The sequence below is a fragment of the Macrobrachium nipponense genome, chromosome 13, assembly GCF_015104395.2.
Source record: "Macrobrachium nipponense isolate FS-2020 chromosome 13, ASM1510439v2, whole genome shotgun sequence".
Classification (NCBI taxonomy): Eukaryota; Metazoa; Arthropoda; class Malacostraca; order Decapoda; family Palaemonidae; genus Macrobrachium; species Macrobrachium nipponense.
Genome location: NC_087206.1, coordinates 60050972 through 60073231, shown reverse-complemented (window position 1 = coordinate 60073231; position 22260 = coordinate 60050972). Strand labels below are relative to the sequence as shown.

The 22260-nt window shown below is 37.2% G+C and overlaps 1 protein-coding gene across 4 annotated transcripts in view; it reads right to left on the bottom strand.

Moving 5' to 3' along the window:
• The window catches only part of LOC135225820 (uncharacterized), a 78659-nt gene extending 56399 nt beyond the window's left edge, over positions 1-22260 (bottom strand). For 2 of the 4 annotated variants that reach the window (XR_010317092.1, XM_064265348.1), the window contains exon 1: positions 22111-22260. Coding sequence is in view for 2 of the 4 variants with exons in the window: in XM_064265348.1 (XP_064121418.1) it covers position 22111 (1 nt within the window). In the remaining 2 variants the exon portion in view is untranslated. Of the gene's footprint in view, positions 1-22100 lie in introns of all 4 variants that reach the window. The other 2 variants (XR_010317091.1, XM_064265349.1) reach the window with 1 other exon arrangement.

Genomic DNA, 22260 nt, shown 5'->3' with positions numbered 1-22260 from the left:
CAAGAGTCTCCCCTGCCAAAAGTCTTAAGTCACAAGGCACACAGAATCAGGGATAGGAGAATTCTGAACAATCAACCACTGCCTCGACCATATTCACATTGATACTGTGGGCCCCCTACCCACCTCCAGGGGTACAGATACCTCTTCACCATCATCGAATGAAATACCAGATGGCTTGGGGCGACAGCTGTCAAACAGAAGACTGGAAAATTACACAAAAGCTCTAATCAACTGGTTAGCTGACACAGTTCCTCAGTACATCGACAGCAATAGGGAGGCCTAATTTCATGTTGGCCCTATGGGGCTCCCTTGCTGCCAGCATAAATAAACTGCACAATGGCCTACAACCCTGAATCCAATGGTATGGTCAAACAATTCCATCGCTGCCTTAAAGCAGCACTTACTGATAGATGTCAAAACAGGAGGTGGCGAAAGTTGTTGTCATGGATTTTATTAGGAATGGTAGCAGAGCCCATATACAGCACTCAATCCTTTGCCAGAGGCACACTATGGACAATCATTTGTGATACCTGCCGATGTATTTCAATACTCAAATGAACCCACCACTCCCTCTGGTGTCTCTAGAGCAAGGAAAACATACGTAGTGGCTAAGAAATCCAATTTACCCACAGAAATTGAGCATACAAAATATGATCATCAGGACTATTGCACACTAACAACCCCCATCTCCTCCGCTTACTAAGGAACTCACCACATCCTACAATGTAAGCATAAGTGCTATGAGATGTCATTGGATAGAAAAACTACCTGGATCTCGGTAGACAGACTAAAACCAGCATACATTCCGGTGGATGATTCATCTCCCCGAGTCCTTTTTGGCCGCCAGCCCTACAGCAGGACCTCCGGGCATTCACCATTCAAAAGAACAAACCACAACCCCAGTAGAACACTGGGTTTTCAAAGAAAACACAAATAAATGAGAGATGGCTGAATAAGTGATTTTTATGTATTTTCAGGAGCTACAGTACATTATTTGTATCAAAAAAATCATACACAAATATGAAACATCAAGCTTTTGAGCTATATGTATGATAAAACTCTTCTCATGTTGGACAAAAAATTATTAAGTATTTTTCGGGAGTGAAAACATACAACTGATCATAGAATTATGTCCTTCTCATTCTGATGTCCTACACTACTTTTCCGCTCACAGAACGAATTTCTTGTCGGAATTCTGTGATAATAAATCAGGCAATAGTTGACCATGTCTCTGTCTACACTTGTATCCTAAAAGCCTAAGCAGCTCCCCAAAATAAGACAACTCCAGAGAGGTCATCCTGATTTGGCAAGGGATCCCTCACCTACTTCAGAAAAGGTAACTTCAGTCAAGGACCTATTGTCTTGACATGGGTAGGACATGGCTCTCCCAGCAAACCAGGCATTTGTGGGGGCTTCCAAGCCTGGTAATGTGCCTGTGTGGCTTCTCTATGCAAGGCATCCCCAGAGGAAGGGAGACTTCCAGTTGGAGCCATTGTATAGGATGATGAAGACAGCTTTGAGAAATCAGAGGATATTTTCTTCCATTACATTAGCAGCTGTATTCTAGATGGTGCTGTGACAAGTTTTCTAATCAATCAGTTTGGCCATGGAACGATGCTATTTTGTCAGGAACAGCATAGCAGCTGACCCAGCCATTGTTGAGTGCCTTGTTGCAGCTGCTTGCCTTTGCCTCCGGCATAAGTAATGCTTGCAACAACCATATAATGTGATGTTGTGAAGATGCGTCTGCATCTACTGGATGTTAGTAAAGAGCATACTAGATCCAGTGTGGGGGTGACCTAATGGGGTCTTTGTTAAGGAAATTCACTGATGCCTGATTCTGTTTGGCAGGCTATTTTTCTAGTTTGGCACATCTTAATTTGCTCCTTACCAGATGAATTTCTGTCTTATAACTCGTCTTTATTTCTTCTACCATCAAACTTTAACTCCAAAGATTACAAAAAGCCTACATTTAAGGTCGCCATCATCACCCCTCTGCATCAAAGTCTTCCCATTAATAGTTGCTCCCATTCCCCTATTCTCTTGTCAAAGTTCAAAATATAACTAAGGCTAGACGAAATTCATGTTCTATCAAAATACAAGTTTATTCCTAAACTTAACATGACAAAAAAAAGAAGAAAAGAAATTAAAGAGGGAAAGGGCATGACTGTCCTTCCATCTCCCAGGCTGGCAAATAAACTTTGGCACTAATCATCTTAAGCACTCCCAAAAATAACTTCAAAGTCTGTCATAACCGAATTCAAAGATACATGTAAAATATTCCCTTATCATATGACCTATAACAAAACCCTCTGAGAAAAAAAAAAAAAGTTCAGTTTAAAAAAAAATAACATAAAGACATAAATGCATAAATGGGAGAAAAATGTAGTGGTAATTAAGGCATACAGGCACAAAAGGGAGAACTCATCACCCAATCACCTCTCAAACATGGTAAAACACAGACAGTGCATAGGAAAAATATTCAATAATAAAGTGTCAAATAAAACTAACAGAGTTTACAATTATCTGTGTCCAATCTGGCACTTACCTACAAAAACACTCTCACCTTTACTGGCAAAAAAACTTGCACCTTCTCTCTCAGGCAGAATGCTGCACGAATTCACAATACTACCAGAATAATCCATCTTTACTGGGCATTCCATTATATTGCTCCTTAATGACCCCTTATAGAGAAATTCGTGAACACACTCATTGTTCTAGAACATCACTTCGCCATTCCCTGTGATGTAGAAGTCCCGTGACATGATCCAGATTTCTCAGCCTAATTTCCTCTTAAATCTTTGTGAGAGCTCCTGTTTACAAGCAACCTGGTAATCGATGCCCAGCATCATCTGGCCCCAAGTTTTCATAAACACACCAACACTGTTGGGCATTTCATCAGGTATTATATGACATACGTTCCAATCCTCCATATATCATATATTAATCGTCCTATAGGAGCTGTCAACATAGCTCAGCCACCATCTGTCATCCTCCTGGCATGACCAGAGTCGGCACGGTTTAGATAATTCTTCATAAATTTATTCAGCCACACTATGTGTCTTGCAAAAGATATCTCTGGCGCAGGCTTCTGTTTCATGCAACGCTTGCACCCATATCAAATGCATATAGCCACACCCATCTTGACAATTATTATGGTCAGCAATATCACAATAGTGGGAAAAGCGTAGTGTTCGGGGAGGATATATTCGTCCTCCCCATCCTCAGCGAGTGGAGGAATCATAATCACCTCCTCTGTTTCTGGTACTTTGATTACCCTGTGGTTTCTGTGTAAGAGCTTCATAAATAACTTGGTGTTGAACTGTAGACCCATCTGCTCAACACCAGGAAGCTCTTCTGAGACAACTCTGCATGGGCCGTCGAAGAGTTGTGATCCTTGTAGTAGTAACGAAACGGTAGCCTCCTGGCAAATGGTGGAAATCATGCATTTGGCATAGTTGATTGCCGTAAGTTTTTGTCAAGGTCACATGATATGCATTAGGGAATTTAGTAAAGTTACAATGTAGAGGCATCTTGTCATGAGCAAGTTCTAATTTGCACCCCCATCATGCCTACGTTCCTTAGAATAAAAATTCTATCACACACGTATCTATCATGAACTAATACACAACCAGCCTCATAGTCAATCGTCAAAGATTGAAATTCCTTTCCTAGAGTATACATAGTCTCTATTCCATTCCATGTAACCACTGAACCCTTTAAGTTACTAGGAAAAGGTATCATGATATAGCTACATAAAGGCTTCTTATTACTAACAGGCACTTCAACAATTAAACCCCTATCAAACAAATATACCTTCAGGACCCCATAACACCTATACAACTGATCCCAACCAGAGACGTTCCTAGAGTATTTGGCACCTAGGGTGGGTTATTCCAGGCTAATGTTCCTTTGCACCCCCCTCCCCACACCTGCCCAATAACTTGAGAATTTTGATAAGGAATGAATATATAGCTGTTTTTGCTTGATATCTTGTTATGCTTAAACAATAATAGTATATTGACATTTCATTCTTAGCCACTCGTCTCAAACTTGTATATGGAATTCTTTGAAAAACGCTATTTACCTATATCTTTTATGAAAGCAGTATAGATATGTTGATGATATTTTAGCAGTTTTGCCGTCAGGTGTTGATGTAAATGATTTACTCTCTATATTAGATAACCAGGTACCATCGATTGAGTTTACTTTAGAATTGGAAAAAGACAATTGCCTCCCTTTCTTAGATGTTTTGATATATAGAGGACCATTTCAATGTAAATTCAGTATTTATAGAAAACCAAACAACAACTTAACTTATGTCCATTTTCTATTCAGGCCACCATCTTAATATCAAAATATCAATTTTTTCATCTATGTTTTTACGATCATTGCACATTGTCAGTTTCCAATATTTGGATCAAGAAATCGAATACATAAGAAAAATAGGGAAAGATTTATGTTATCCTTCACATATATTAGATATTTGTTATAATAAAGCCAACAAAAAGTTTTATAGTGTAAGTAACAACGTGAAAGAAACTTCTAAGAACATTCTCAGCTTGCCTTATTTTAACGGTTTTGAAACCATAAAATCATTGTTAAAATCTTTTAAGGCTGACTTCCTTTTTTCCTATAACAACACACTAAAAGGAATGTTAATCAAAAATGCCACCAGGGAAAGCAATAACATAATATATAAAATTCCATGTATGGACTTCCCTTTCCTTTTATGTCGGGCAGTCTAGCAAGGGCTTAGAAGTAAGACTCAAACAGCATAAATGTTCTGTCAAAACTGTGCAAACATCCAATGCAATATTCATTCATTTAAGTGAAAACAACCATCGGATAAATTGGATGATCGAAAGATGTTTTTCATGAAATCTTTTAGAATTTGCCATTATACAACTTACTTCCCATTGTAATTTTAATATTAGTCGTGGTCTGTTTCATTTAGACCCTTGTATCTGTAATATGTTTAAGAATGACCTCAAATATACAATTACAGACTTAAATACAAATTCATAGATAGTTTCTTTGTATATGTATGTTTAAATATTTTGTGAATAAGTTTCTGTTTACCAAAGGTTTGAATGTGGTCATTTGCTGCCATGTATAATTGTTTAATTGTCTTGTCCTGTGTCTGAGCAGTTGGACCTAATCTTTTTGTTCATTTATTTAAGTGAAAACAACCACAGATAAATTGCAAGATCAAAAGATGTCTTATCATGAAATCTTTTAGAATCTGCCATTATACAACTTACTTCCCGTTGTAATTCTAATATTAGTCGTAGCCTGTTTCATTTATACCTTTGTATTTGTAACATGTTTAAGAATGACCTCAAAGATACAATTACAGACTTAAATACAAATTAGTTGCCTTATAGATATTTTCTTTGTACATGTATGCTTAATATATTTTGTGAATAAGTTTCTGTTTACCAAAGGTTTGAATGTGGTCAGTTGCCGCTCTGTATAATTGTTTAATTGTCTTGTCCCTGTGTCTGAGTAGTTGGACTTAATCTTTTTGTTCCTAAATTGTACTCAAGTTTATGTTTGTTTGGGAAGGTTACTAATTCTCCAGGTGTGTTGGATTCTTGGTACTTATCTCCTTATAATCCCTATCTGTCACTTACACGACCCTTCCTTGTCCTCTCAGTTTCTAATGTATGTCAGTCAGTCTGCTAAGTAAAGGACTTTGAGTTGAAAGATCTTGTAGCTACTCCAGTGTTTCACTTTCCTTCGTGGCTTATACCATTTATATATATATATATATATATATATATATATATATATAATCATATATATATATATATATATATATATATATATGAATAGCTTGATCACGAAGTATATAAAACGTGATGCTATGTATATAAAGGTTTATGCCATGGAGGAAAAAAGAAAGGCGAGAAAGCCAAGAACTTTCAGTCTAGCACGACCCTTTACTCAGGCACAACTGAGTAAAGGGGTCGTGCTAGACCGAAAGTTCTTGGCTTTCTTGCCTTTCATTTTTTCTTCCGTGGCATAAACCTTTATATATATATATATATATATATATATATATATATATATATATATATATATATATATATAATATATATATATATATATATATCATATATATATATATATATATATATATATATATACATATATATATATATATACATATATATATATATATATATATATATATATATATATATATATATGTATATATATATATTATAATATATTATATATATATATATATATATTATATATAATATATATATTATATATATATTAACAACAATAGAAATAGCTGTAAGACCACTGAAATTCGTTTTTTTATCAGAATACAGTAAAATGAATGATAAACTAATTAATTTGAAAAAGCAGCATTCTAAATGTCATCTAATACTAAATACACAGTTCACTATGATGCTGTGGAAGATGATAAATGTACTCCATTGACCTCAAAAGTCTTTCAGTGATACGAAGTCCTGCTAATATCAGGCAATCTTTTGGGTGCACAGACTATGAAAGACAACATAGCATCTGCCATAGTCTTCCATCTGCTTTGCTTCAACATCATGGATATCATAGACAATGCTATCAAATTTTCTAGCACAAGTAGACTCCAAAAGCGGAAACCTAGTGAGGATGGTTCTTATTCTGAGCAGGCACCGAAATATTCTAATGAAAAGAGGAAGAGCAGTCATTTATCTCGTAATCATGACTTATTACCACAGATAGAGAGCATATTTTGTGGTAAAAGAGTAAAAAAGATTGTCAAAAAATTTGAAGATCTGAAAAAGGTTCAGTCCTAAAACCGTGAAGATGCTATCAAAACAAGAGCATGGGCAATTCAAAACACTAAAATCATGTCACTGAAGGATGTTGACCTTGTTGCAAAGGAGGCCAGATATCACCTATCCTGTTACTATCATTTTATCCTTCAAGAAGGTCCTTCATCAAAGTCAGACACTGATAAGGCTATGCATTTGGTTCATAAGAATGCATTTAGATATATTTGTAAATATGTTGAAGATTCAATCATTCATGGAAGCAATCTTGAACGGATAACTGTGCTGAAAGAGAAGTACTTCTTGTATATAAATTAACGAAGCATTTTGGTAAAGCAATTCAATTTTGGAGGCCAAATTATCGCAGTGACCTCATCTATTCCTGTACTGCTCCATCTGGTCAAGCTATAGAGGCTGCTTTTGAAGCTGTTGCTTCTGACTCCAGGCTGCTGGAGAAGCTACTCTTATTCTTCGTCGGCCAATTATGTCTTCCTAAAGCTCCTGAGAAGAGCTGCCTTGGCCTCCTCCTCCAGGCAAAATTATTAAAGACATCACTCCCCCTCCAACATTGCTACAGTACTTTATTGAATGTTAAATTACTGGTAAAACTAAAGACCGTCTCATTAACTCATTATGTCATGATATAATGTATGCTGTTACAAATGGACAGTGGGTTACCTCCAAACACTTACTTCTGGCTATAACCCTGTGGCATCTTACTGGGAAAGCAGAGATCGTCACATTACTAAATCGTTTTGGTCATAGTGTTTCATATTCGAGAGTCCTAGAGGCATTGACTGCAGTATTCATTCAAGTCAAAGATCACCCTGGTCCCTTACCTACAAATTTCGATGCAACTGTGACTTCTGTTGTTAATTCTTGGTTTGACAATTTTGACCTCCAAGAAGAAACACCATCTGGGAAAAGAACGACTCATACAACCCATGAGAAAGTCAGTACTGCCAATGGTGATGAAGGTAGTGCTGGTTGTCATGATGAGGATGCTAGTGGTGGTGAAGCCAAAGGGATCAATTGATCTCAAATTGAGGTAAAATAAGTATGCGGCAAATGAGTTTACCCCATGGTATGTGATGATTTGACAGCATTTGATGTATCTCAAGAAAACGAAAACAATGCAGAGGTCATTAAAGCTCATCATTCCGATCTTCTCTGGATTCTCACATGGTAGATTTGTTTTCAGCCCCATGAAGATTTACCCCAAATGGTCCCATGGTGGAAAGGCTGGGTGTCCTGCACTGGGACTCGAAACACTGAATCACACTCAACAATTGAATATCTCCCTCCTATACCAGCTCCTATCACAGAAAACAGTACAGTGCAACAATGCCTTACTCAGTCACAAACTATAACTAATGCATTACAACATGGCAGCAGCTAAGAAAGCCTATGCCATTAAATGGCAATACCCTAAGACATTCCCCGAACTCTCCATCAGACTAGGAGCCTTTCACACTATTTGTGTCTACTGGGGAGTTGTCTGGAAGTCCATGAAAGGAAGTGGTGTTGAAGAGATTATCCTCCAATCTGATATATGTGCTAGTGGCTCAATCACGAAGGTGCTAAGTGGCAAACACTACAACCTATGTCGTTAAATATTAAAGACACTGCTTGAGGCACTGCAGCGACATCTGTTTGAGCAATATGAAATTCATCAAGGTAAGATTGCAGTAGAAACTACCAAGCTGTTGAAAGAGGTTGCCAAAGATCTGGCGTATGAAAGACTGGAGGCAATGTGGTAAGCTTGGCAAGACTGGTATGGCTTCGACGCAGTTCATGGGCAAGATATTTGTTGGTTTGGAGTTCTTCTGAGCTACCGCAGAAAACAATCTGGACCTTCACATCAGCTCCCTGAGAAAAATGTGCATCACAGTCTTTAACATGGACCGACCAAACAATGCTAGGTAAATAATGCTACTGCTTATCAAGATATGAGCAATTATAGATAATTGATTCAATGGCTGGTATAATGATTATGTGACCCCAATTATTTTTTATAATGGATCTCAAACTATTCAACTGTAATCTCTCAACTGTCTTGTTAGGTATGGTACTTATTATTACTTCAAACTCATCAACGCTGATCCAAAGCTGCAGCATCTACTGGAAGGGAAGGGAATAAGCATCAACTGATCATCAGTGCCATCCAGTCGCAATGCAATTCATCTGACAGGTGAACAAACTTACAACAGACATGCAGCAGGCTCTGGCTCAGGAATAACAGGTTTCAGTCGAAACCTTTCAGCATACTTTAGATGGTAGACAACAAGACACTATCATGCTGAATACTGTGAGGTAATCACAAATTCAGTTGATCTATTAATCCAATAATGCTTATGATATAAAGAAAATGTCTCATGTAAAAACTATACTCTTAAGGCCGAGAGGTCAAACACATTATGTGAATAAAAATTCATTTATCTAGATAAATCTAGCTGAAAGGTATGGGCAAGTGTCAAGTTGTGTTAGATAAACATATTACAAACACTAGGCTCAATATCATTCCACAAAGATTAAAACTAATCTTAAATGCCATGTTTTTATATTTTATCAATGCTTATTACAGGCTGTCTTTGATATTGCTGAGATGGGAGATCAAGATACAGAGAGGGGCTCAAAGCACAAGGATCTAAGAGCAGCTGAACTATGGAAGTCTAAAGAGGCAGTGCCAAGGACAATAAAGACATTTAAGAGTTTTGTTAATCCATTTAACACTGACAGGAGGGATGCACTCATCTGTCTATCATCAGTTATGATAGCTTGTTTTTGTGTTGTGTGTGTGTGTGTGTGTGTGTGTGTGTCAATCTAGGGACCAAAAAGATGGCACTTGTTTCAAAGGTGTTTCTAGTCTATATTGTGATGATGGTAAATGGTGCCACTTAAATACTAAAAGGAAGATCTATGTACGTTTCATTAAATTAGGCACCATACTGGAATAGCATTGTCACTTCACCTAATATATCTAGTTTTCAAAAATTAATTTTCTGTTTTTGGAGAGTTGTTGCCTACACGTTTATCTTTGTGTTTCATGTGCTCCTGTTCATGCTGATGTAACTGAAGTAATCCTAGATGATTCACCTGGAGAAAGAACTACGAATGACTTCATTTCATCAAGACTGAAAGATAATACAGTGAATTTCCATGACCCACTTCCTAAGTGGAAACTATCTTCATTCATAACTGCTGTCCATAAATTAGTGACAAACAAAAACAAAACACTGAAAATCAAAGCACAGTGGAATGTTTTTGGCCAGTTAGTGAACTTAGCAGGGAACCATAACCTCAGCTTAGAGGCAGTACTTTCTTATGAGCTTGGTGTCATCCCATGGGCACTTTCAACACCAGATGGCTGTCCTCTCATAACAGACAAATCATCAATGCTCCATGCAATCGAAAAAGACTTTGTCCTTCTAGAAAAACCAAAGAATGCTGTGAATGTCATTGATGCTGGTGGTCTGATCCAGTCCCTTTCATCAATTCCAGAAACATATGAAGACCTCTGCCTTCAGATATTCAACTGCCTTACTCAGAATGACAGTTGATTTTGTATGTGATGATTACCAAGCAAACTCAATTAAATCTATTGAGAGGCGACATACGGGAATGGGAGCTGAGATAACAGTTCTGGGCTCACTCCAAAAAATCACCAAAAGACTTCAAAGAATTCCTGTCTAATGACAAAAACAAAACTCAGATGTATAATCTAATTGCCAAGGAATGGCAATGTGATAAATATGCATCCAAGATCTGTGGGAGGCAAGTCATTATTTCTCAGCGAGATAAGTGTTACAAGCTAGTCAGTGATGTGATAAAGGTGTACAGAACAGAGTGGAGAACCTATGCAGTAATCAGGTAGGGCCTGTGATATGAAATTCATTGGTCAATCATAATATGAATATCATCTCTTCCACTTTTGATAGAAATCAGCATACCCCTTTGGGTTAATGGGGAGGGGATGGGAGGTAAGTCACAAAGACAGGTGGGAGATAGAACACAGTCTCTGATTGCTCTTATTTATAATCATGCTTTGTAACTGTTTGTATTAATTAGAAAACATCATCTGTTTCAGGAGGAGGCTAACATTAGATAGATAATGCATGTCAAGGATGCGGCCCAGCAGAATACTTCAGTTATCATTAGGTCATCAGACACAGATGTGTTTCTCCTCCTGCTTGCCTTTGTTGACAGCTTTAGTGGACCAATATATATGGACACAAGATCAGGTGATAATTGTAGGCTCATTGGTATTGACAAGATTCGAGCAGATATCGGGGATGAAGTTGGCAAAGCCATCCTTGGTCTACATGCATTCACTGGAAGCAATACTACTAGTGCCTTTATGAGAAAACGGAAAATTCGTCCATTCAAAATCATGCAAGGAAATGACCATTATATAAATGCCTTTAAGAAACTTGGAGAGACAGAGGAAGTTCCCGATGGTGTAGGCTAAGTCTAAGAAAAAGTTACATGCTCTATGTACGGATTCAAACTAACAAAAAAGTAAAAGCCAACCATCAACAACTGCCGATATAAAAAATTTATTGAGAGGTTCACGGCAAAAGAGGGTGTTCTGAGTACTGATGTAGGTGAAGATATCAAGTCTATTACCTCCATGCCACACTAGTCTTTTGTTACACATCAAGTGCTCAAATTACTAAACTGACAATATGGAGAAAGTCATTAGAGCCACAGCATCATCTGTCAGAGCCAAGTCTGCACGGCTGGGCTCAGGGAGTTGACGGATTGGAATTCCAAGAAATGATGCCCCAGGACTTGGTGTCCATCCTAGTTAATGAACCCCCAAACCTTAGAGGATGAAATGGAATTGGATGAGTTTGAATTACCATTTCTTAATCATGAAGAGGAAAACTTTTATGATTTTGAATAATGATGAACTTTAATTTCTGTAGTTTTTTAGGTTTATAACTGTTAATCAACGCACTATTACAAATGAAATTGCCTGTAAGTTAAAGCATATTAACTCAAGTTATGTCCCTTTATTAATTAACTATTCTTCTGGAACAAGCCAGCCCTGAAATGATTCTAGAACAAATGCAACAAGGCAGAGAGGTAATAAGAAAATACAAAAAATATACAATCGCAAACTAAAGCCCGAGAGGCATTTTTAATACATGTGACATCAATGCTGGATTGGAGTATCGTATAGCCTTCGCTCATGATCTTTATGTGAATTTTGATGCAATACTTCGGTTACAAAGTTTTTTTATACAAGTACATGTGTATTTTCTTATAAATAAAATCTTTCATTCTTTGATTATGTTTGAATGTCCAGATGCGTTGGTGTTGTGCTGAAAAGCTTACTTGCAATCCAAAATAAGGTCATATTATGGACTTATAAACACACACATGCACAGAGAGAGAGAGAGAGAGAGAGAGAGAGAGAGAGAGAGAGAGAGAGAGAGTGCGTGTATACTGTATCCTCCACTCCTTTTACGACACATAAAATGGTTAGATCAGTCTTATGCTTCTCGGTTATCTGTTTCAAATACGGTATGTTTCGACACATTGTTCATTTAACACTATGTCCACTCGACACTTTGTCCTTTCAACAATTTATCTTTCTACAGTTCGTCTTTCGACAATCTGTATTTAGACACTCTATCCTAATAACTTTTCTCGTCGGGTATATGACATATGGTACATTTGAATTTGTTAGGTGATGAAAGTTTATGCTGTGGGTGGGCGGAATACATGTACTGATTTTTGGTCAGTGCATGTATGAGAGGTTGATGGTCTTTCAAGATGTTGAAAGTACTGCTTTCAAGTAGTTGTCTGAAGTGTCTGATACTCATGTGTACAATGAGTCCTCTCTTGAAGGACCTATACTTCCTTTTGCTTGGAGTTAGTTTTCTGATGAAGAACCCTAGAGGTTGAGTTTTGCTGTTGATCGTCAGTTTTATAATTAGTGTTTTTAGTGGCATTACAGTAGTCCATTATTTGTATGAGTTTAGAACAAGGTTGAGAGCATAAGTGTGATGGTAGTAGCCAGGACATCTTTGAGGGCACTGCACTGGGTGATGTCCCAGTTCAAATTATGGGTGGCACTGTATAGGGGATTATGGGTAGTGCAATATTTGTGAGAAATTGGTGGTACCAATTTACCGTCCGTGTGAATTCTTGTAGGCCTGTCTTGTAGCATGACTTCAGTGTTTCTTGAGTATTGACACTTTCAAGGACATTGAACCATTATCCTGAATGAGGGACAGGATGACTCAGAAATGCTTTTGTTGGTCTTCCCAATTCTTGTACAGGATAAGGACATTACTGAGGTAGCAGGAGAAGGGAGGGCACCTAAAATAATGTCCATGAGCCTCTGGAACTTTGTCCCTGATTTCTGGAGGCTGAATATAGAGTACATGAATGCTTAGTTTTCAAAAGATGTAATGATTGCTCTTTCTGAAAAATTCAGTGTTTGATTGGAGCCTGGATAGTCCTTTGTTAGGATGAATTTGGTGAAAATTTTTGGGGGTGATGTCTGCCATGTTGGGAAGTGGGTAGTGGTCAGAACTTTGTTTTTATGCTGAGTTACCTGTGATCTCCCAAGTGGTGCAAAGAACCCTTTGTCTTCCTCATGTTAAGTCTAGAGGCATAAGGGCTGGGGCTTTTTGGCAAAGACCCACTCACTCTATTTCCTTGAAGGCCTTCTCCATGAACAGTTTTTCTGGGAGCAGGTGGTGGAATTCCAGCTATATTGGTACAAAGGTATATGCTGGTTTTGCCGGGGTCCATGGAGTCTGTCTAATTTCAGTTTGAATATGTCAGTGAATTCCTATAGGACCTACTGAGGAGATGGACAGCTATCTGGGGACAATGGTGAGTGATGTCCTCAAGAAGAAGGCCAGAGCCAGAGGGTGGTGACAAACAGAGTCTACCAAAAAGCTAATGTGTGTGAGGAGGTTGGCTCCAAGCAAGGTGAGTATGAACATCAGTGACTGAGAAATCCTACTAGTAACTATTTCCCAGCAGGTGGAGGGTGAGGATTTTGTGGCCATATAATTTTACTGCAATGCTGTTGGTAGCTTCTGGTGTGTAGTTATGGGTCCTGTCCATGAAAGTCTTCCGTCAGGTCGTGAATTCCTTTGCTATTTCTCTTAGTCTTCTGAGGGTCGTATCTCAGTCGTCTGGTTCTGTGGGGATGAATTCGCCTGGTACTGCCAGTGCTTCCCTGTAGACTTTCTCTGCAGGAGATTCTTCACTGTTTGCCTTTGGTGCTGTTTGAAGTCCTAACAGGACCCAGGGTAGCTGCGCATTCCAATTTTTGACGGTACACTGTGCCATCAGTGCTGCTTTTAGTGAATGGTGGGCTGTTTCCACCATTCCGTTGGCCGCAGGGTTATATGCCGTTGTGCTGTGGAGTGTTGTCCCAATCAGGCTTGCAGGGAGACCCAGAGTTCTGACAGGAATGCAGAGCCCCTATCCATAGGGATGTCGTCTGGCACACTGAAATGGCTTCTCCAACTGATAGTAAGGCTTCCGCGCAGGCATTTGTAGATGCTTCTGCCTTTGGTGTTGCTTCTGGGCATCTCGTAGAACAGTCTATGACTGTTTGGAGGTATCTGGAATCCCCTAATTGGGGCAGAGGTCCCACAGCGCTCACGTGAATGTGTCTGAATCATCTTCGTGGTTGAGGGAAGTCTCCAATGCCTGATTCTGTGCGATGGGTGATCTTGCTTGTCTGGTACGGTATGCAGTTCTTTGCCCATATCTGCACATCCTTTTTTATCCCATGCCACATGAACTTCTTGGTCATCAGGCTCATTGTTGTATGTCCCGATGGATGGGAGAGGCCTTGGATGATGTCAAATATCTACTTCCTTCATGGTGTCGCAGAGAAGTGTTGATCCTTGCTCTCCTACTGGCGTGTCCTTCCATTTCAGCACGGTGAGTGCCGTGCCGTAAGCTGGGGTTTTGGGGTCTGTGGTTTGTTCCTCAAGTCCTCGTAGTTGATGCCCAGGTGGACCGAATTTATTTCATTCCTTGATAGGGTGTTGGCTACATGGTTCTTCTTTCTGGGGACTTAGCTGGATGGTGCACCCGAACTCGGATATACCGGCCAAGTGCCACTGCTGTCTTGCCAACCACTCATCCCCAGCCTTCATGAAGGCATAGACCAAAGGCTTGTGGTCCGTCTGCATGGTAAAGGGGCTGCTGTCTATGAGATATTTGAAGTGTCTCATGGCTTTGTAGATTGTCAGCAGTTCCCTGTCGAATGCACTGTAGTGGGTCTTGGGTGGCTTCAACTTGCGGCTGAAAAATGCAAGCGGGTGGAGGGACCTGTCTACTATCTGCTCCAGTACGGTTCTGCAGTTGACGTTGCTGGTGGTAAGTCTCAGGGGGGCGGTGGGGTCCTAGTAGGCTAAGGTGGTGGCTCTGGTGAGGGCTGCCTTAGGCTAAGGCCCCACCGAATCCGTCGCGGCGCGTCGCATGCGTCCAACACGGCTAAGCATTTTGTGCGTTTCGATCAACTGTCATAGTTCAAATACGAGTGGCCCCACACGGCGCATGAGCGTGCGTTGCCGGACTGGATGCACAAGGAACAAAACGTTTTGTTTTAGCCGCACGTGGACGTGCGTCTCTGAGCTGGGGTCCACATGAAGGAAGAAATTGAGGTAGACCTACAACAACCTGCATTTGAACCACCTGCCCAACTTTGAGTTATAATCAAATGTGATGATTTGTGGTTATGATAAAGGATTCATGTAGTTTTCTTTTTATTATATTCTAATGGATACATTTATGTAAATACCTTTGTTTCAGAAGTTACTGTATCAAAGTGTTCAGTTTACACACACACACAATCTACATATCTTAATTTCTGTCTTAAATAAAATAAAGTACAACTTTACAAATTTCGAAATCAGTAATCCTTCCCTTAGAGTTACTACAAGTTTCTTACATTGATACTGATCTTCTATAATTGATATTCGTGAATTAAGTCAAAGGTTATCTGCGGCATCCGACAATATTAAAAAAAATTTGTCTGGACGCTGTCATAACTTATGAAAGTGTTGCATATTCTCCACCCTATCTTCGTTCTCAATTTATGTCATGAGTCCAGATTTCCCTACTGTTCAACGCCTGGTTGACAGCAACAAGTGAGAGCAAAACCTCGCGCGTTCCCTTCATGACAGAAAGTGCTGCTAAAGTTTGAACTGTCTGTTTTGTAACCGTCACTCGTTTGTCTGTTTGGGCCACTCTCGCAGAAGACGGACACGCTCATAGACGGATAGCCGTGTTGGACACACGCGACGTGCCGCGATGGATTCGGTGGGGCCTTAGCCTTAGTCAGCATCTTCAGTTTCCCTTTCAGTACTTTGGTCAGGGGATACATAATGAGGGGGGTATCCGGCACTAATCGTCAGTAGTAATTGACCATGCCGAGGAACTCCTACGGGGACTTGATTGTCTTTGGTGTAGGGAAGTTGTTTACTGCCTCTACCTTGGAGGCCATGGGTATAGATAAAGAGGTGGAAAATTAAAGTTCCTGAGCACATTTCTATACCTTCAAGTTGCCCTGCTTCTCACTCTATATTGCAACAACAACAAAATTACTGCAATACACAGAATTTACTGCACATTAATAAAGCATGCTTATTAATGTGCAGTAATAGCAGGCCAAAACCACTGAAAACAACTTCTTTACCAGAAAGACCATGGCAACATATTGGGTTGATATATGTGGTCCCTTGCCAAGTCGTGAAAATTTATTAGTTGCAGTAGACTATCATCCCAGAAATGGTTTGATGTATGAATATTGCATTCCACCAGTACTACCAAGAGAGTAAAAAGTCTGGATAATTGGTTTGCATTTCACGGTTTGCCAGAACTAATTGTAACAGTCAATGGGGTACAATTTACTTCTGTTGAATTTAATGATTTTTCGAGTGTAAATTGTATATGGCATACAAAAGTAACGACATATTCACAGCAGGCTAATAATGAAGTGGAGAGTTAAAATATATCAATTTTGAAGGCTAATAAAACCATTAGAACTGAAGGTAAAGATTGGAAGAATTTAATACATTTTTAGAAGCTTATAGATCTACTTCACATTCTGAAACCAATGTTAGCCCTGCAGAACTCATATGGTTGTGATGATGAAATTAGAATATGAGACAAAAAAATGTAAAGAAAAGGGAAAGAATAAATGATAAAAAAAATTTATGTTAGAAAGGGACAAGTAAGTAAAGGTGACTTATTGGTCATGCAAGAAATTAGAGAAAATAAGCTATCACCAAATTTCTCTAGTGAGCCTTATAAAGTTATTCAAAAATAAGGGTAACAGTGAGCAGATTAAAAGTAATGAGGGAATACAAGGGGGGGGAGAAATGCGATTCATATGAAAAAATTAATTTTGAAAATGAAAGAAACATATGTGAGTTTTGGAATGATTGTAAAGAACCTGATTTTCATGGTAGAAATGATGTCGAGTTCAATTTAGACGGTGCAGGGTCAGGTCAAGATCAGCAAAATGCTGTACTTCAAGATTATGATGATAGTGTATTAAGTAGACCAACACCCAGTAATATTAATGTTGAAGATCTACTAGGATAAGGAAACCCGCCAATTATTTAAAAGATCATATAAGGTAATGCTATTCATTATTCTATTTATATAGTACAGTATATTATCCACGTATGATGTTGCACTACATGGGGTACATACTTGATTCCTATAACATATATATGTATTCTGATTATGGGATGTCCTTCTGTGTAATATTTTCGTTGAAGAGTTTCTTATTTTATTTTTTTTATTAAAATTTATAGATGAAATTTTTCAATGATTCCTGAAGTAATCTAAATACAGTACTGTGCATATAAAATATATGAAAGTTGTCGAATTCAGGGTTATCTTTTACTGAAATCCAAGAGATGTTTGAGTTTAGACATTGAGTACTGTATTGGAGTATCTAATGAAAATACAATAATCACAAGTTGAATTTTTTGCTCCAGTGCAGTATTATAGTACTACAAAGGGGAGGAATGTAGTGTATGTGTCCCTTAATGTTTTAAAAGAAACATCTTTCTGTAATATGCTGTGTCCGTAACTCTTGGGAACATTCTGTGTATTGCAGTAATTTTGTTGTTGTTGCAATATAGAGTGAGAAGCAGGGCAACTTGAAGGTATAAAAATGTGCTCAGGAACTTCCATAAGTGTTTCATCTCATCCACCTTCGATAATCTTATCATGTTAGTTCATGAATCGTACAAAGAATTAAACTGAAAGGTAAAAAAGCAATATGATTAGAAAGAGTTGGGCAATTTTCGTGGCAGCCTCATAAACTTGTCTCCTGTGTCTTGTGTGAGAGTACTGAATTCTGCTGCATAATTTCTTTATGTTGGACACTCAAAACGCTTGAAGGCATCTAAATATTCAATACAGTTGGCTGCAATGTGATGCGACTGCTTCTGTCACCAACCACCTTTAACAATCCTCTTCATGAATCGGATTATCTACTTTGATAAGGGCGTAAGACTGACTTTGCTTATATCTAGGGGATTGAATGCTATTTTGAACATTTAAACTTGTAAACCCCACAAGGCCTAAGCCCCTTGAGTATCCTGGAGGTGGTGCTGTTCTTCATCACAAGAGAAGCTCCAGTAAAGTTTTGAACTTCACTGTCAAATCAGATTTAGCTGCCAAATTCAGCAGCAAATCACTAACTGATTCCACAATAATGTTCTTATATGTCACTGCCTGTCATTAGGTTCCCAAACACATGTTGGTCGATTACGTTTCACCACATTTCTACCCACACGTTGTATCAAGGCACGTGAAATCCCAAATCCTTGTGTGTCTTTATCCTAACACTGGTGACCTCTAACAACAACCTGATAGACCAACTTGTCTTTTGCTTACACACCCTGGTGACTAACAGACTATATGCAGCCTATAATTGCCAGCAATAACAATCAACAAAAGTTTTTTTTTTTTTTTTTTCTTAATGCCACAAACCTATAAGCAGATTAAAATCTTAAATAAGGCACTTGAGTTCTAGGTCCATCCCGGTGGTGGATCTAGAAATCTTTCATGGGGTGCCACTTAGGATTATAAAGTATATATATATATATATATATATATATATATATATATATATATATATATATATATATATATATATGTATGTATTGTATGTATGTATGTATGTATGTATGTATGTATGTATGTATGTATGTATGTGTGTATGAATAAATACTTACGTTGTTGGTTTCGCAACACAAAATTTTCCCTCAGTAGTTGTATGTAATGTTGTAAAGTGTCTGTAATATGTTTAGATTCCATATTAAAGTTAGCTTAGAGTTAATATGTTTAAATAATGTATGTTCAGAATTCACAAAACACACTTTAAAATTAAGAAAGAGCGTAGGGTGAAAAGAGAGAGATTAGCTTTGTTTGCAAAAGCGGATGTATCATTCATCACTTGAAGCCGCGTGAGTTAAGTTTCTTTTTATTGTTGAACTTGTTCGTCTTTGTCGAGAAACCACACAAAGATTGCATAATCTTTTGTAAGACCGTTCTAGACCTTTCTTTGAAATGTATGACTTAAGTATGTGTTCTTTCATTTCATTTTTGTAATTTGAGATTCTTTTATTGCGAAACTGTTTAATATTACTGATAAATTAACTTTTATCTATCAATTTGTCAAAAGAGAATTTATTGTCTTGTAAGTAATTCTACTGGGAGATGAGATCAGTGTATCTAACCCAAAACCATCTGTGACAACATTGTCGCAGAAGTGACGACACTCGATGCTAGTAATCGTATTTAAATAATATCTTTCATGTTAAGAGATATTTATATTCTTAAACCTAATAATAATAACTATTATCTATAGTTGTAATCACACTTTCTCTCTACTTCTCATTTTGAAAGAGTATTATTAAGATTATAGCTGTATCTCTCTCTCTCTCTCTCCTGACCGAGGGGGATTTTGAATTTTACATTAACGTAAAGATTTTGTACTTAATGGTCACTCGTAACTATTAGACTTATTTTATTTCTTAAAAGCATAGTGTTTATTAGTGGAATCTGAACAGACAGTTTTAACAAGTTTTGTAACGGCGCCTGTGAAAGAGTTTAGTGAATTTGAAAGCAGCAGCCAAATAAAAAAAAGAAGTCTGGTACCAAGTAATGTGTTATTGCAAGTTTTAAGGACACTTGAAAAATATTTACAGTGATCAGGTTAAATTGTTTCATTTTTATTTAATTCTTTTGGGGTGTTTATGATCTGAGTGATTACTGTTTTCTTAGTGTTTTTACTTTTTTTTCATTTTTGGGTACTTTTCCACAATTTTCTGTGTACTTATTTTGCATTCACAATTTGTTTGATTAACTTAGGTTGTTCTTAATGATTTAGAGTTGCATACTTTATTTAATATAACAATTGTGAATTAATTTGCATTTACTTAGAATTCTTTTCAAATTTTAATTGTTGCTTAAGTTTGAATTTTATTTGAATTTAATTTCTTGATTAATTAACTTTCTTGATAAATTTTTATTTAATTTTGCTTAATAACTAATTCAAGAATTAATTATACTCTGTGTTGCTTTCTAGTAATAATAAATTTCTCTGAGGTTGTGAATTTCACTTATAAATTTTGAATTTAAGAATAAATCTTTTTTTCTTCAAAATTTTTATAGATGTGTTTCATTTATTGTCTACCAGTGATTTGATTTTATTTAGGAAGAAATACAGAGCGGCAATTATTCAGTTTTCCTTCAATTTTATTGAGGTGAGTTAGAGCCAGGGAAATACTTAGACTTTTAAAAGTTGTTGTTAGAGCGATCCCTTTTAGCTAAATACATCTCATATAAGATTACCCCACACTTGTTTTTAATGAATTTTGTCTGATTTCTTGCAAGATTAATATGTTTTTAAGGGATCACCATTGCCTTACAATAATCTGTTGTAATTTATCTGTGATGACCATTCATGTGTACGGCTGTTGTGAGGTAACAATTTGTTGATTGGTAAGTGTAATGACCAGATAATTGGACGCGTTATCACAATATATATATATATGTGTATATATATATATATATATATATATATATATATATATATATATATATATATATACATATATACATATATATATAATATATATATATATATATATATATATATATAATATATATATATATATGTATATAAACCAAGCAAAATGTTTGCTTGGTTAATGATTATTTAACCAACAACTGAACAACAAAACAATAATAACAACTACAACTGTGTAATATATGTGTCATCTATGTACCATATGTATGTACGATATACATACTATATATATATATATATATATATATATATATATATATATATATATATGTATGTATATCGTACATACATATGGTACATAGATGCACACATATATATACACAGTTGTAGTTGTTATTATTGTTTTGTTGTTCAGTTGTTAAAATAATCATTAACCAAGCAAACATTTTGCTAATAATAATGAATTTTTGAAAGAAAGCCATATTCTATTATCCATATCGATGGGGAGGGGGCGGTTGAGGCATGTGACCAGGCGCTCCCTTCTTAAATCCGCTACTGCTTCATTCTCAGAGGGACCTGTTCGGCTGTTCATCCTTAGTAAACTTTGTATGCTTTACCCATCAACCCTGGAGATTCACAGACTAAAAACCACAACTGGACTAAATGCAATGCTGCCTCATAAATATTTTAGTCGTCCTCAGTAGACCATTCATGCTCTTTGCACTAGTGATGATTACTGACACACACACACATGCACACACAACTATTGAAGGACTAAATACAGCATGCACATTATATATGTATGTATTCACATGTATATTGTATGTATGTGTGTGAGCCTGGCGTGCCATTGTACAAAATCCATAGCTAGATCTCACGAAAATCCTCGTCCCTGTCTAATAGCATGACAACGATTGTAAAAGAAAATGACAAATTTATTCTCTAAGAAAACGTTTGTTTGAAGGGTAACTGAACCCTAACATTTCTATGGGTATTTTTTTTTTTTTCTTTTTTGCCATTATAATTACAGAAATAATAAAATTCATTCAATATTTTGCCTTGCATTAAACTGTGATCTTGGATATGCCACTGAAGTAAGCAACAACGAACAAAGTCATGGCCAATCTTAAATGTGAACTGCAGATGTAAACAAGCCCGTCTGTCATCCAATGTTTACGCTTGAGTTTTACGACAGCATCTGCAAAGTTTAATCAAAATCACCGATTCTGTAGAGCCTAAACACTGCAGCTGGTGTTAATGATACTCACTAGCACTTACTTTATGCTCTGAATCCCTTCGGACGAAAAATCCAATTAAGAATTGTTGGAAATGTGTATCTCATAACCACAACGTCCAAAGGAAGTTTACACCACTGCTACTGAATATGGTGATAGTGATGACTGATGACTGACGTCGAGCAATCCAGCT